The sequence below is a fragment of the Bos javanicus genome, chromosome 25 (genome assembly GCF_032452875.1).
Source record: "Bos javanicus breed banteng chromosome 25, ARS-OSU_banteng_1.0, whole genome shotgun sequence".
Classification (NCBI taxonomy): Eukaryota; Metazoa; Chordata; class Mammalia; order Artiodactyla; family Bovidae; genus Bos; species Bos javanicus.
In genome coordinates, this window is record NC_083892.1 from 38,932,379 (window position 1) to 38,946,509 (window position 14,131).

At 56.5% G+C, this 14,131-nt stretch overlaps 1 protein-coding gene across 8 annotated transcripts in view; it reads left to right on the top strand.

Moving 5' to 3' along the window:
• The window catches only part of TNRC18 (trinucleotide repeat containing 18), an 89,982-nt gene that overhangs the window by 60,742 nt on the left and 15,109 nt on the right, over positions 1 to 14,131 (top strand). For all 8 annotated transcript variants that reach the window (XM_061402263.1, XM_061402260.1, XM_061402265.1 and 5 more), the window contains 3 exons: positions 353 to 628; positions 4,945 to 5,187; positions 11,590 to 12,011. In XM_061402263.1, the coding sequence (XP_061258247.1) occupies positions 353 to 628; positions 4,945 to 5,187; positions 11,590 to 12,011 (941 nt within the window). The remainder of the gene's footprint in view (positions 1 to 352; positions 629 to 4,944; positions 5,188 to 11,589; positions 12,012 to 14,131) is intronic.

The window sequence follows — 14,131 nt, forward strand, 5'->3', positions numbered from 1 at the left end:
CTGAGAGTGGGGCTTCCGCCTCCTGCAGGGCCGGGAAAGACTGTCCGCCCTGTGGCCGTGTGGTGGGTGTGCTGGCAGCAGCGGCCCAGCCAGGGCCTGGGTCCAAACCATGCAAGATGGGTTGTGTGGGGCCTGCGGCTCAGAGGCCTCCCAGGTGAGAGATGAGGCCCGGATGGGGAAGAGCGTGCCAGGTGGTGGAACTCTGCCGGGTCCACGGCCGGTGGGCGTTTGGACCTCAGTTCTGGCGCGTGGCAGAGTGTCCTCAAAGGTGCCGAGGCTGATGGAAGAGACCCTAGCCCCTTCCTTCCCCGGTTCTGTGACTTATCTTTATTAAAAACTACTTTGACTGCAGATACGGATTCAGAGGAAGAGGAGGAATTCCTGAAGGACGAGTGGGCTGCCCAGGGCCCCTCCAGCTCCAAACTGACACCTTCCCTCTTGTGCGGCATGGTGGCGAAGAATAGCAAGCCAGCCGGTGGCCCCAAGCTGACCAGGAGGGGCCTGGCAGGCGCCCGGACTCTGAAGCCCAAGCCGGCCGCCGGCAGGAAGCAGCCGTTTTGTTTGCTGCTTCAAGAGGTCGAGCCCCGTTCCTCCTTCAGTGATTCCTCGGAGGACTCGTTTGACCAAGGTTACTAGCTCCAAACACAAAATAACCTTCCGTGTTTCCTATCGAGCGAGTGAGTGCGAGAGCGAGAGCGGAGCGCGAGCGCAGGGAGGGCGGCCGGGAGCCGCCGGGATGGCCCGGCCAGGGCGGCCGTCCAGTTCTTGGCAGCGTAGCCTGCTGTATCAGCCTGGGTCCTTTAATTTTTGTTTTTATTTGTACCTGTATCATTGTGATAATACCATTGGCTGGCTCTTTTGGAGCTTTTATATGGACTGTTTTTAGTCTTCCTCCCCTTCTCCCACCTCCGCCCGCCTGCCCCCTCCCCTCGCCTTCCCGCCCCCGGACCGCAGGCCTGGGTGGGTCCTCCTGGCGTGGCCATGGCCGCGGAGGCCTCCCAGGGGACGTTTTGTAAATGGAATTCTGTCGTGTGGGCGTGTGACTTGATGTTTGTACCGCAATTTTGGTAATACCAAGCTTTATTAAACATACCGAGTTCATTTTTAACTAAACCCGTGTGCCTTGTCTCTCTTGCTGTGTCCTGACTGGACCATTAGGTTGCCGCTTCCCTCATTTGTTCCCCCCTCCCCTCCTCCCCACCCCACCCTCACCCCCACCCCACCCCACCCTACCCCAGAAGGGGTAGAGGGAGTAACGCAGTCTGCGCTCTCTCTATTATTCAAATATCCCTGGTAGCTGTTGGCATGCCTTTCATTTTCCAGGTTTAAAGTCAACTGCTTTCACCTCAAGCTTCATCTTTTTTTTTTTTTAAGCTGCTTGTTTGTCTTTTGTTTTCTTAAAGCTGTTTATGCAACAGTGGTTAAAAAACTTGCAAACGCTCATTTTCTAACACGTTTCTGTTTTGGAGGGCATGTAGGCAGTGCAGGATCAAGACCACTCTGCATCCCCGAGTTCTGTTGTGAAATCCAAAGGCTTCATTGCCTTGTTGGGGCAGAGCTCAGAGGAGTTCCAGGAGTCCCAGGCTGGTCTGCCCCCGGCCTCACTTAGGCAGAGAGGGTTGGTTTCGGCGACCCCTGTGAGCTCCCTGGTAGACTGACTTGTCTCAGTCTTCCAGGACCTCCACTCCCAGATGTCCTGAGGTGGGGGTGAGGCTTTCCAACCCTGGTTTAGGGTTTGCTTCAGGGCAGACCCCTTTCAGGGACCCCAGAGCTGGTGGGGGGATCGCAGAATCCTGGGGGGTCTGAGCCTGACTGGGAGGCGTTTGGATGATCAGGAGAGGATGGAGCCGGTGCCTCGGGGCTCAGGCTCCCCGTGCGGCCGCCACACCTGAGTGAGCACAGCCTGGGCCGCTAGGTCTCCCGCCGGCCTCGTCTTGTAAGGCCTTTGTGGACACGTCTGGCTGGTTCCTCATTCCCCTCTCGCCTCCCCGGGGCTGGGTCCCCATGCCTCCTCCCCCTCAGAAGCCAGAGTTCCAGCTTCCAAGGTTTGGAGCTCCCACCCTAGCCCAGACCCCACAGAGAAGCAGGCAGCATCCCAGATCTGGTAGCCACGGGCCCACCCACCAGGGCCAGACCCAGCAGCAGACAAAGCCCGTGCAGGGGGCAGGCGGGTCTTCGCTGCACCCAGACCGCTGGTCAGGTCTCGAAAGGGATATTTGGGTAATAGGGCCTTCCTGATGCCTGATACTAAAACACCTAACTGGCTTGGCTTTTCTGGTGTGTCTGCTTTCTCCTCCCAGCAGCTTGGCCATACCTTCACCCTTGACCCCTCCCCATGACGCTTTGAATGTCTGTTTTGGTCTCTCGCATTTGCTCTCACGCTGCACTCTGGACGCACAGCGAAGGCTGGGAGTAGGGCAGACGCGCAGCGGGTCACTGAGCTTGGGTGCGAGCCGGGCTCGTTGCTCCGTAGGTAGGCACAACCCCTTTCTCTGTGTCCCCTCTGCACCCCCCACCCCTCGGGGTTTGCCCCCATCGGCTATGGCAGCAGCGGATCGCTTTGGCATTTACGGATCGGGTTTTGAAAAACCAAGTGACAAGAGCCAACCCCCACCTATTGAGCCAACAGGTTTTTTTTTTTCCTCTGGGGAAAAAAAAAGTTTTTCTGCATTTCCTCAGGTTTCTTTGTTGGGACTTTTTCCTCCCCTTGCCCTTGGCAAGCTCTGTCGCCTCAGGTGTGGACAACTCCCGAGTGGCTTCCGTGGTCCCGAGACACCTTCCCTCTCTCAGCTTCCCCTACCCCCTTGGGCTCTGGCCTGAGCAGACTGGCCACCCTGGGAGGAAGCCAGGGCCGGCCCACAGGCTTGCGGGAGCAGGAGATAGGGAAGGGTCTCAGGAGACCAGGGTGACCCAGTCAGCATTTCTTTTGTGGGACACACGCCCTTTATTTTGGCCTTTTGCTTCCCAAACATTCTTCCATCTCGTGGTGCCGGGTTCAGGCTACTCCTGGCTTTCTGGGATCCAATGCAGACAGACGTCCCGGACATCCAGAAACCCAGAGCCAGACCAGGAACCCTGGGTGGGAGAGAGAGCCGGAGTCTCCATACCTGAGCAGCCCCACGCCCACCCCACGCCCACCCCCAGCCCAGCCAGCCCCCTGCCCGCCACCCTGCTCAGACTGGCCAAGCCCCAGGGTGGAGGGGGGCCTGCCCGAAGCGGGGGACCCAGGCGCTGCCAGAAGTCTGCCTACACTTAGCCTGCTTTGCCGCTGTGGCCCACTGGGCGGAGACAGAACCATGTGGCGTCCGCAATGTGAATGGATCGCAAGTGTGCACGGCCTGCCTGCCGCCTGCCCGCCCCGCCGGCCTCCATCCCGCTGCCCCCATCGCTCAGGGAGCCGGGTCTCCGTCCGCTCACCCTCCTAACAGCCCTCCTCTTTGCCTCCTTCCTTTCTCAGCCCCTTCTGGGCCTCCCTCAAGCTCTCATCCGCCTCCCTCACCGAGGGCTCCCTCGGCTGGGACAGGCAGACCAGACCCCCGCCCCTCCCCACCCCTCGTCCTCCCTGGCACCCCCGAGGCCGCCGTTTTGGGCCGCTCACTGCAGCGCAGCAAGCAGGCGGCTGGGGGGCGTTGGCAGGAGAATGTGGAGTTGGCCACCGTCTAGGGCTCGTCCGCCCCTGGACCCAGACTCCCGGTCCCCAGACATTGCAGAGAGGCAGTAGCTCATAGTCCTCCTTCCTCTTCTTGGCGAGTCCCCTCCAGGCTCCCAGTGCCCCTGGGCAGACGGGCACCTCCTTGGTCACAGCGCCTTGCGGGCAGACTGGTCGGATGCCCTCCCACCCACTGGCCTGGTGGGGTCAGCTGAGCTGTCTCCCCAGAAAGGCGGGGAAGCTGGCCTGTACCTCCAGGCCATCTCTCTTTCTGGCGGAGGACTTAATTCACGTGCACGGAAGGTCACCTTCCCTGGTGCGGCCTCCAGCCCCACTGCCCTCCCTGCCTTTGTGCCGATGGTCCGAGCTGGGCCAGTTCTTGGGGAGAAGCACCTTTCCGTCTCACCACCCAGCGAGGTGGGCTGGGGCTCTCCAAGAGTCTTTTTCCCACTAGGCTGTGGGTGGTGAGTCGCCAGCCCCGTGTTCGAGTCCCACTCTGCCGCCTGAGCACCTGACCGTGTGGAGCAGAGTGGGCCGACGAGCCCGGCCACTCCCTTCCTGGCCCCTGGAGGTGTAGCCGGCTGTGGCTCCCTTGGCTGAGCCAAGCTGAGATTCTCACAGATAAGGAAACAGCAGCTCAGAGAGGACTGTGGATTTGCCCCAGGCTTCCCCAAGGTGCTGGGCCTCAGCTGTGGACCCCAGAGCCTGTAGAGCATTACCATCATGGGAGCCCCTGACCCACTCCGAGATGAGACAGAACTCCACCTTCTGCTGCCAGCCAACCCCCAGGCCTCCCACGGGCGAGACTGCCCCCTGTCCGCCCCCACACACTCTGGGGCCAGCGCCCGGCCTGCGCCCCCAGGGTCCTCCCGCCCCTGCCACCCGCCCCGCCCTCACCTCCCTCCTCCTCCTCCCGCCTCCTCCCCCAGCTTTCACGTGTGTGTTGGGTTGTGTGCGCGCGTGTGCGTGTGAGACCGTGGAGAGCGCTGTCTCCAGTCCTCGTCCGTGTGTCCGTCCCCCGCCCACAGCACAGGTGCATGTTGGTGCTCCCCTGCAGAAACATTTGCCTCCCAAAGCCGCCGCCCACCTCTGGGCTGCCAGGTTGCCCAGGTCTTGGGCTCGCTTTGACGGCTGGGGGCGGCAGGGGGTGGGAGGCGTGTGGGCTGGTGAGGAGTCCGGAGCCGGGCTGGGGCCGCGGCCCCCCCTCGCTGGCGCTGTGGCGGCGTTGGGGGCGGCGGGGGGCGGCGCCGGCCCGGGCCAAGGCTCTGACTCGTGCCCTGTTTTCTGCACGCCAGATGAGAGCTCCGAGGAGGAGGACGAGGACGATGAGCCGGAGGAGGACGAGGCTGCTGGCGGCTATAGGCTGGGTGCCCGGGAGCGGGCCCTGTCACCAGGCCTGGAGGAGAGCGGGCTGGGCCTGCTGGCGCGCTTTGCTGCTAGCGCCCTGCCCAGCCCCACCGTGGGGCCATCCCTGTCCGTGGTGCAGCTGGAGGCCAAGCAGAAGGCCCGCAAGAAGGAGGAGCGGCAGAGCCTGATGGGTGAGTCCCGGCGGTGGGCTGTGTGGCGGCGGGTCCCACTGCCCGGCCTGCAGGAGGGGCTCAAGAGAAGGACGGGAACTCCAGGGCTGGGCCGGGCCTGGGTGGACGGCCCTGGTGATGGGGGCCTCCCTGGCCTGCCACTACCTGGGGAAGGGTCTCCAGAGCTGTGCCCTGACCTTCACTGGCGATGCTCCCAGCAAACAGGACCTCAGGCGCCCAGAGGCAGCTCTGGGGTCTGCAGAGGCCTCGGATCTGCACGCTGGGGGCTGTGGGAGCCCACCGGAGGCCCCTGGCCCAGCCCAGGGGTAAGGGAGACCGCTGCAGGTTGGCGACACCCAGGCTGAGCCAGGAGAGAAAAATGGGAGCTGGCTAAGGCGATGTAGGAGAAGTCGAGGCGCACGTGGCAAGAACAGGCCGCACGAAGGTCTGGAAGAAGGGGAAGCTCTTCACACTTAGGGCAGTAGGTGGGGCTGGTTTATTCAGTGAGATGCGTTGGCCCAGACCGGGCAGATTTCGTGGGCCTGGGGTTGCAACCCAGCGGAGGTCATTAGTGCGGGTGACCAGGTGCCGGCTTACCGTCTCGCTGCCCGGCTGGGCAGACAAAGGCAGCAGGCACCAACCCTCGGGCAGGAGGCCCAGCCGTATCCTGGCCCTGCGTCCCTCCTTTCTGTGTCTCCGGTCGTATCTCTGTCTTCTTGGGACAGATAGACACCTTGGGGCCGTCTCCTGGGCTCACTCCCATTCTCACGGGGCCACTTTCCCCGCATGGACCCAGCTCACCTTCACCAGGGGTTAGTGTTTGGGCTGTCAGCTCCCTTTGCCCTTTTCTGAGCCTCAGTGGTACACATGAGGCCCTCCTGGCAGGGGCTGGAGCACGGGAAATGGGCCCTGCTTGCCACCCTGCCACCCCGACCCCCCGGCCTCCTGCAGCTGCCCGGACTTCATGCACCCCAGAGCGCATTCCCAGTGGCCCGCACCACCTCCAGAGACCACGTCTGTTCAGGGCTGGATGGCCCAGTGCTTTCTGTGCTGAGAAACGTTCCACCGTCAGGACGGACCACAGTTGGTTTCTTCATTCACCTGCTCAAGGCCCCAAAGGACGTCTGGGTGGCACCGTGGTTCTGGCGGTTTTCACTGAAGCTTCTCTAGACTTCTGTGTGCAGGTTTTTGTCTGGACCTGTTTTCAGCTCCTTTGGGTAAATACCAAGGAGTGTGATCACTAGATTATATGCATATGTTAAGATCACGCTTCGTTTTTTAAGAAACTGCCAGACTGTCTTTCGAAGTTAACCACCGTTTTGCAGTCCCGCCAGCAGTGAATGGGAGTTGCTGCTGCTCAGCACCCTCACCAGCGTTTGGTGTTAGTGTTTTGGATTCTGGACGTTCTCGTTGTTTTAATTTGCATTTTTCCTAATGATACGCTGTGGAGCATCTTTTCATATGCTTATTATTTGCTATTTGCATATCTCCTTTGGTAAAGTGTTTGTTAAGGTTTTTGTCCCATTCTTAAATTGGGTTATTTAATTTAAATCTTAATACTGAGTTTTAAGGGTTCCTTTTGTATTTCAGATAACAGTCAGATGTGTCTTTTGCAGACATTTTCTCCTGGGTCTCATCTTTTCATTCTCTTGGCAGTGCCTTTCACAAAGCAGAAAATTTTAATTTTACTGAAGTCCAGCTTATCAGTTCTTTTTTTTTTTTTTAATGGATCCTGCCTTTGGTTTTGTATCTAAAAATTTACCGCCATACCAAAGGCCATCTAGATTTTCTCCTACATCATCGTCTAGAAATCCTGTATTTTTGCAGTTCTAAGTTTAGGCCTGTGGTCCAGCGTGAATTAACTTTCGTGAAGGGTGTAAGGTCTGCGTCCAGGTTCTGGTTTTTTTTTGCATGTGGATGTCCACTGGCTCCAGCACCGTTTGTTGAGAAGATTCTCTCTTTTCCATCGTATTGCCTTTTCTCCTTTGTCAGACGTCACCGGACAGTTTCACGGCAGTCTCTTTCTGGGCTCTCTCTGCTGTCCCATTGACCTGTTTGTCTATTCTTTTGCCAATATCTCCCTGTCTTGATTACTCTACCTTTACAGTAAGTCTTGAAATGAGTTACCTTCAGTCCTCTGACTTGGTTCTTATCTTTAAATATTGAGTTAGCTGTTGTGGGCCTTTTGCCTCAATATACAAACTTTAGAATTGGTATCTACAAAATAACTCGCTGCATTTCTTACTGGGTTTATTACATTGAATCCATAGATCAATTTGGAAAGAAATGACACTTTGACAGTATCAGTTCTTCCTGTTGGCAATGGACTAGCTTTGATTTCTTTTATCAGGTTTTTTTTTTAATAGTTTTCCTCATTTGGATCTTTTACATATTTTATTAAATTTAGCTTCCTTCATTTTGGGGATCGCTAGTGTAAGTAATACCGTCTTTTAAGTTTCAGATTCCCACTTGTTCATTGCTGGTATATGGGAAAGATCCTTATCCACTGTGCCACCAGGGAAGGCCTTTAGGATGCTATTGTAAATGGAATTCTGTTCATTTTTGCAGTGCTTGCTGCTAATGTATAGAAATGTAACTGATTTTTGTAAATTGATCTTATATCTTACATCCTTGCTAAACTCATTTGTTCTAATAATTTTTTTAAAGTAGATTCCTTAGGATTTTCTATATATAAGATCAGTTCAGTTCAGTGCAGTCGCTCAGTCGTGTCCGACTCTTTGCGACCCCATGAACCGCAGCACGCCAGGCCTCCCTGTGCATCACCATCCCTGTCCGTCATCCGGGAGTTCACTGAGACTCACGTCCATCGAGTCAGTGATGCCATCCAGCCATCTCATCCTCTGTCGTCCCCTTCTCCTCCTGCCCCCAATCCCCCCCAGCATGAGTCTTTTCCAGTGAGTCAACTCTTTGCACGAGATGGCCAAAGTACTGGAGTTTCATGCCATCTACAAATAGAGGTAGTTTTATGTTTTCCTTTCCAATGTATAGTCCCTTTATTTTCCTTGCCTAATTGCTCTGGCTAGGAGCTTGCGTTCAATACTGAGCAGAAGTGCTGAGAATAGATATCTTTGTTTTTTTTTTCCCTGTCCTCCCTGCTCCATAGATATCTTTGTGAGAAAGCTTTCATACTTTTTTCTATTAAGTATGATGTGGTTGTTTAGTTGCTAAGTCATGTCCAACTCTTTACGACCCCATAGACTGTAGCCTGCCAGGCTCCTCTGTCCATGGAATTTCCCAAACAAGAATAGTGGAGTGGGTTCCCGCTTCCTTCTCCAGGGTATCTTCCTGACCCAGGATCTCTTCCATGAACCCAAGTCCCCTGCTTGGCAGGTGGATTCTTTACCACTGAGCCACCTGGGAACCCCAAATATAATGTTAACAGTGGTTTTTTTTCTTCATTTGTCAGGTTAAGGAAGTTTCCTTCTGTTTCTCATTTGTTGAGTGGTTTTATCACAAAAGGGTACTGGATTTTGTCAGTTGCTTTTTCTGTGTCTGTTGATGTGCTGTTCATGTGGTTTTAATGTTTTATCCTATTAATATGGTGTATTATATTGATTTTGTAAAGAGTGTCCAAGCAGCCTTGCATGCCTGGCCTGTGTCTCACGGGGTCACGGTGTATAATCTTGCCTGTGCGTTTCTGCGTTGCGTTTACGTCTGTTTATAGTTATGTTTTCTTGATGGATCGATCATTTTATCATTGCGAAACGTCCTTCTTCTTTCTCGATTTCTGTCTTCAAACCTATTTTGTCTGATAATAGTAGAGACATACCTCACAGATCATGTGGGTTTAATTCCAGACCAATGCAATGTTGCATTTACCCAATATTGCAGTAAAGTGAGCCACACAAATGTTTTGGTTTCCCAATGCATATAAAAGTTGTGTTTATACCATGCTGCTGCTGCTAAGTCACTTCAGTCGTGTCCGACTCTATGTGACCCCATAGACGGCAGCCACCAGGCTCCCCCATCCCTGGGATTCTCCAGGCAAGAACACTGAAGTGGGTTGCCATTTCCTTCTGCAATGCAGGAAAGTGAAAAGTGAAAGTGAAGTCGCTCGGTCGTGTCTGACTCTTAGCGACCCCATGGACTGCAGCCTACCAGGCTCCTCCATCCATGGGATTTTCCAGGCAAGAGTACTGGAGTGGGCTGCCATTGCCTTCTCTGGTTTATACCATATTATAGTCCTAAAGATGCAGTAGCATTATATCTTAAGAAAAAAAGCACCTACCTCAGTTAAAAAATATTTTATTGCTAAAAATCGACAACCATCTTCTGAGCCTTCAGTGAGTTGTAGTAGTAACATCAAAGATCACTGCTCACAGATATAACAAGCATGGTATCATATAATGATAATGAAGAAAGTTGAAATCTTGTGAGAATTACCAAAATGGGACACAGAGGCATAGAGGGAGCAAACGCTCTTGGAAGACGATCGCCCACAGACGTGCTCGACGCAGGGTTGCCACCGATCTCGAGTTGGTAAAAGGTGCAGTTTCACAATGAAGTGAGGCCTGTCTATACAGCCACTGCAGCTCAACTTTGGTTACTCTTCGCATCGTATGTCTCTTTTAATCCCCTGACGTTCAGCCTATTTTTGTCTTATTCTCTTCTGTACTATTTTTTGTCTGTTTTCTGGGCCTGTTCCTTTTTCCTCCTTTCTGCCTGTTTTTTGGGGGAGGAGGAGACATTTCACTGGACGCTGGTTGGGAATCAAGGCTGGGGGTTCTGCTCCCTGCTCCGGCCTGTCCGCAGTGAGGCTGCGGCAAGATGCTTCCGTCTCCGCGGGCCTCGTGCTTGTCCCCACCGCGGGGCCTGACGAGACCGTGTCCTCTGTTCGCGGCACTGCTTGTGCTGCCCCAAAGGCTCTTAACTGTTATCTTCCTACCCGATCTTGCGGTGAGCAGGAGGCCCCAGCCCCTGCTCTCCAGGCGAGGGTCCAGTCCCGCCCGCCGCCCTGCCCGCGCCGGCTCCCTGTGCGGTGCGCCTGCAGCGGTCTGTGTGCGTCCTGGATTGCAGGTGGCTTTCTGCAAGGGACCTGTCATCAGGTGGGGTCTCAGTCCCTCATACCCAGAAGCAGAGCTCACAGACCAAGAGTGTTTTATGGCCTGCACCCTAATCAGCCAAGAAAGCCCCAGCTGTCTCCCCTGCAGCAGGAAGTCTGTTAACAAAAGATGAATTAATAAGATCATCATTCTTTGCAAGTGGTTCCTTCTCCTGGAGTGTGGCCCCTCCCCTGGCCCTGCCCTTGCCACCGAGGCTGCATCTGTTGGGGTGATGGGTCTCAGCCTCCCGCAAGAGCCTTTGTGGCCAGGCTGCTGGCTGCCCAAGGGTCAGTAGGCCTGAGGTTCAGCCCTGGCTTCTCGGCTGACCTGGGGCAAGTCCTTCTCTGGGGCGGTCAGCCCAGGACTGTCACAGACATCTCGTCCCTGGGGTCTGCCTGGAGGAGGCAGGCCCCTCTTCATTCCCCTGATGGGGAGAAGCACCACTCACCCCCATTTAGAGTCTTCTCCTGGCCACCAGGTCTGGGCCAAACTTTGCGCTGTACCACTCTGGGGGCTCCAGGAGAAGGTGGGGATCTACTTCTGGGGGTGGAGCACGCCAAGATAGACAAACACAGACGGGACCTCTGCAGTGTGCCGTGTACCTGTGGTGAGGAGGGGTGGCCCGAGGACTCCCCAGGGCGCGGAGTGGGTCTTCTCAGAAAGGAGGCTGCAGTCATCCAGGTGGAGGGCAGGGAGAGATGGTGGTGTGGGCAGAGGGGCCAGAAGGAGCGAAGACCGGGGGGCTTACAAGGACAGAGGACAACGGATGTTGGGGAGAGGTTGTGGGTTCAAGGAGCCCAGGCGCTGGGCGGAAGCTGGGGGCTGCCCTGCAGCAGAGGGAAGTGGCCCCCTGGCTGTGGGGAGGGGCTGGGCCCCAGATCTGTGTGGATTCTGGGGAATCCTGTCCTCTTGAAAGGGGACTGGGTGTCTAGGACCCCCAGTTTTGAGAGGCAAGGCCGTGCTGGGGCTTGGGGATTTTGTGTGGACTTTCCCGCCTACCTCCCTTAGAGCTGCTGCCCGTGCAGGTGTGGGGCTCTCCCCGGCTCACCCTCCCAGGGCTCCTGGATGCTCGAGGAGGCCCAGGAAGAGCCGGGAAGCTCACACGTGGCCAGGCAGGAGATGCCACATTCCCAGACAGTGCTTTGGGGCAAAGGGTCCGGAGCAGAGTCTGGGCAGCCTGGGGTGATTCGGGATGGGAGTGGGCCACAGTCCTTCGGATCTTCGGCCTCAGGATCCTCCCTGGAAGCGGCGGAAGCCTCCCCGGGTGGCCTCGTCCCTGCAGCAGGGGTGGGGTGGCCAGGGTGGGAAGTGGGGGCCGCAGAGCGCCCCGTCCACAGCCGCCCCCCTCACCTGCACGCAGGCACGGAGTTCGAGTACACCGACTCAGAGAGCGAGGTCAAGGTGCGGAAGCGGTCACCCGCCGGGCTGCTGCGGCCCAAAAAGGGGCTGGGGGAGCCAGGTCCAGCCCTGGCCACGCCTGGTGCGCGCACCCCCGGCCCCAGCAGCCCCGACAAGGCCAAGCTGGCGGCCGAGAAGGGGCGCAAGGCCCGCAAGTCGCGGGGCCCCAAGGAGCCGGGCCCGGAGGCGGGGCCCGAGGCCAGCGACGACGACCTGTGGACGCGGCGGCGCAGCGAGCGGATCTTCCTGCATGACGCCTCGGCGCCCCCCGCGCCCAGCAGTGCCGCGCCCACCGCCGCCAAGCCTGGCCGCTGCGCCAAGGCCGGCCTGCCCAGCCCGCGCAAGGACGCCGGCCGCGCCAGGGACAGGAAGGACCCCAGGAAGGTAGGCCTGGGACGGGGAGGCCGGGAGCCCGGGGGGCAGCGCGATGCTGAGGCCTCCGTTGGTGGTGGGCACTCCTCTGGGTGCCCCTCGACGGGCGTCTTTGGTGAGGACACCCGGCAGCTGGGCCAGTAAGTGCCGTCGTGTGAAGCGTGGTCTCAGGCGGTGTTCCAAGGCCTCTATGGGAACTGTCGCGTGCTCCAGGGCAGTGACTGCTGTCAGTGGCAAAGGCTCACCCCAAAGGAAAACCTCATTTCTGGAGAAGTTAGTGAAAATAGAGCTGGGATTTTTTTTTTTCCCCACCCGAGGGAACACCTCCCTTTTGAGAACTCTGTGAGAAGTCTGTATTGATGGGGCCTGCTGCCTTTCCAGCTGCACTCATACCGTACAGCCAGCTCACAACATGGGTCTCTGGCTCAGGCCCCTCTGCCCTGCGTCCCCCACACCACAGTGTCATTCTCGAGAAAGCCACCCAAAGAGATGGAACTCGGCGTCGGCTGGTAGGGGAAGGGGCTGTGTTTGGGTGGCATCTGCAGGGACCCCTTATTCGTGACCCCTCACGGCCGAAGCCACCTCGGGTTTTTCTGGAGAGAAGATGCTGGAATAATGCATGATGATGACCGTACTGGGGGATCCGCGGTGGGGGCCCAGCATGTCCTAATCGCTCTGCCATGGATACTGCATGTGCTGGTGGGGGGACGCTTATGTCCTCTGCTGAAACACTCTGACTCCAACTCCCCTGAGCTGGCACAGACCCCACAGGTGGAGCCCTCACCCCCGAGGCTGGGCACAAGTCCCAGGTGGTCAGTTGTGCTCTTTGCCCAGCTGGCTGTAAATCAAGGATTTTCATGACTCCACCCCCGCCCCCCACTCAGGTCAATAATTCCCCAAAATGACAACTTGGGAAGACACTTGATTTACTGGTCCAGTTTATCGTAAAAGATGCAGCTTGGGAGCAGCCAGGTGGAGGAGACGTGCGGGGCAGGGTGTGTGTGAAGGGGCGTCGAGCCCCATGCCCCCTCCGGCACGCCTCAGTGTGTGGACCAGCCCTCTCGTGGTCGGAGCCCCAGCGCTAAGGGGTTTTCGTGGTCGCTTCATCACGGAGGCACGATGGAGAGCAGTCACTCAGGCTCCATCCAGCCCCTTGCTCCTCTCCCAAGAACGGGGATGAGGCCGAAGTTTCAAGTTTGGGTCGTGGCTGGTCTTTCTGCAGACCAGGCCCCATCCTAAGGCCATCCACGGGCTCATCACATGTCCCCTTCTTAGAACAGAAGATGTGCCTGTGACCCCGGAAATGCCAGGGCGCTGTAGGAGCGCTGTATCAGGAACACAGCAGGGGGCGGGGAGAGACCAAGTACATACTGCTTTTGACATCACAGGCCATGTAAGGAGGGTTTTACAAGCCATATAAGGAAGTCTTAAAAACTGTACCTCACAGGTAGCCCCGGAACCGTCCCAGTCAGCCCAGCAGCTAATGATCATCAGAGCTGAGCTTACACTGGAGGCCTAGTGCCTGAGCCCCTAACCACAGGGCTCCCAGCCTCTCTGAGCCTTTCCCAAAAAGGCAGCTTCCCTTAGGAGAGGGCCAGGGGCTCACCTGATCCCAGCCTCCTGACGATACAGTCAGAGGTGGAACGGAACAGATTAACTGTCTAGGGCGTCAGACACGAAGGAAACCGCTCTGGGGCCAAACAGTTCACCGTTTGGTGAGGTGCACTTTTGTATTCTGCTTTCTAGATTTGGAGTTAGATCTTGTGCATTCCCACATGCCATCAACTTTTTAGCTTACTTTTCTTTCTTTCTTGTTTAAAGTCACTCTCTAAGTGAAGGAATAGCATCCCACCATCTGGCCATCCTGTGGTTTTCAGTATCTCCTGCCAACAGCCACGCTGGCCATCGGTGATCTGGTTGATGGTGGTGTTTGCCATGGCAATCATCCCAGCAACAAACATCTCTGCTCTGTGTACAGAACTCGTCACCTTCGGAATTCTTTTCTTTTTTTAAAAGAAGAAATGTTTCTTAGATATGGGCTTTCTGGTTAGTGGGAAAGAAAGTTACCAGTTTTATCTGATTGTAACAGTAATTGGATGATAAAGAAAAGGAAGAAAATTAAATTCCATGCA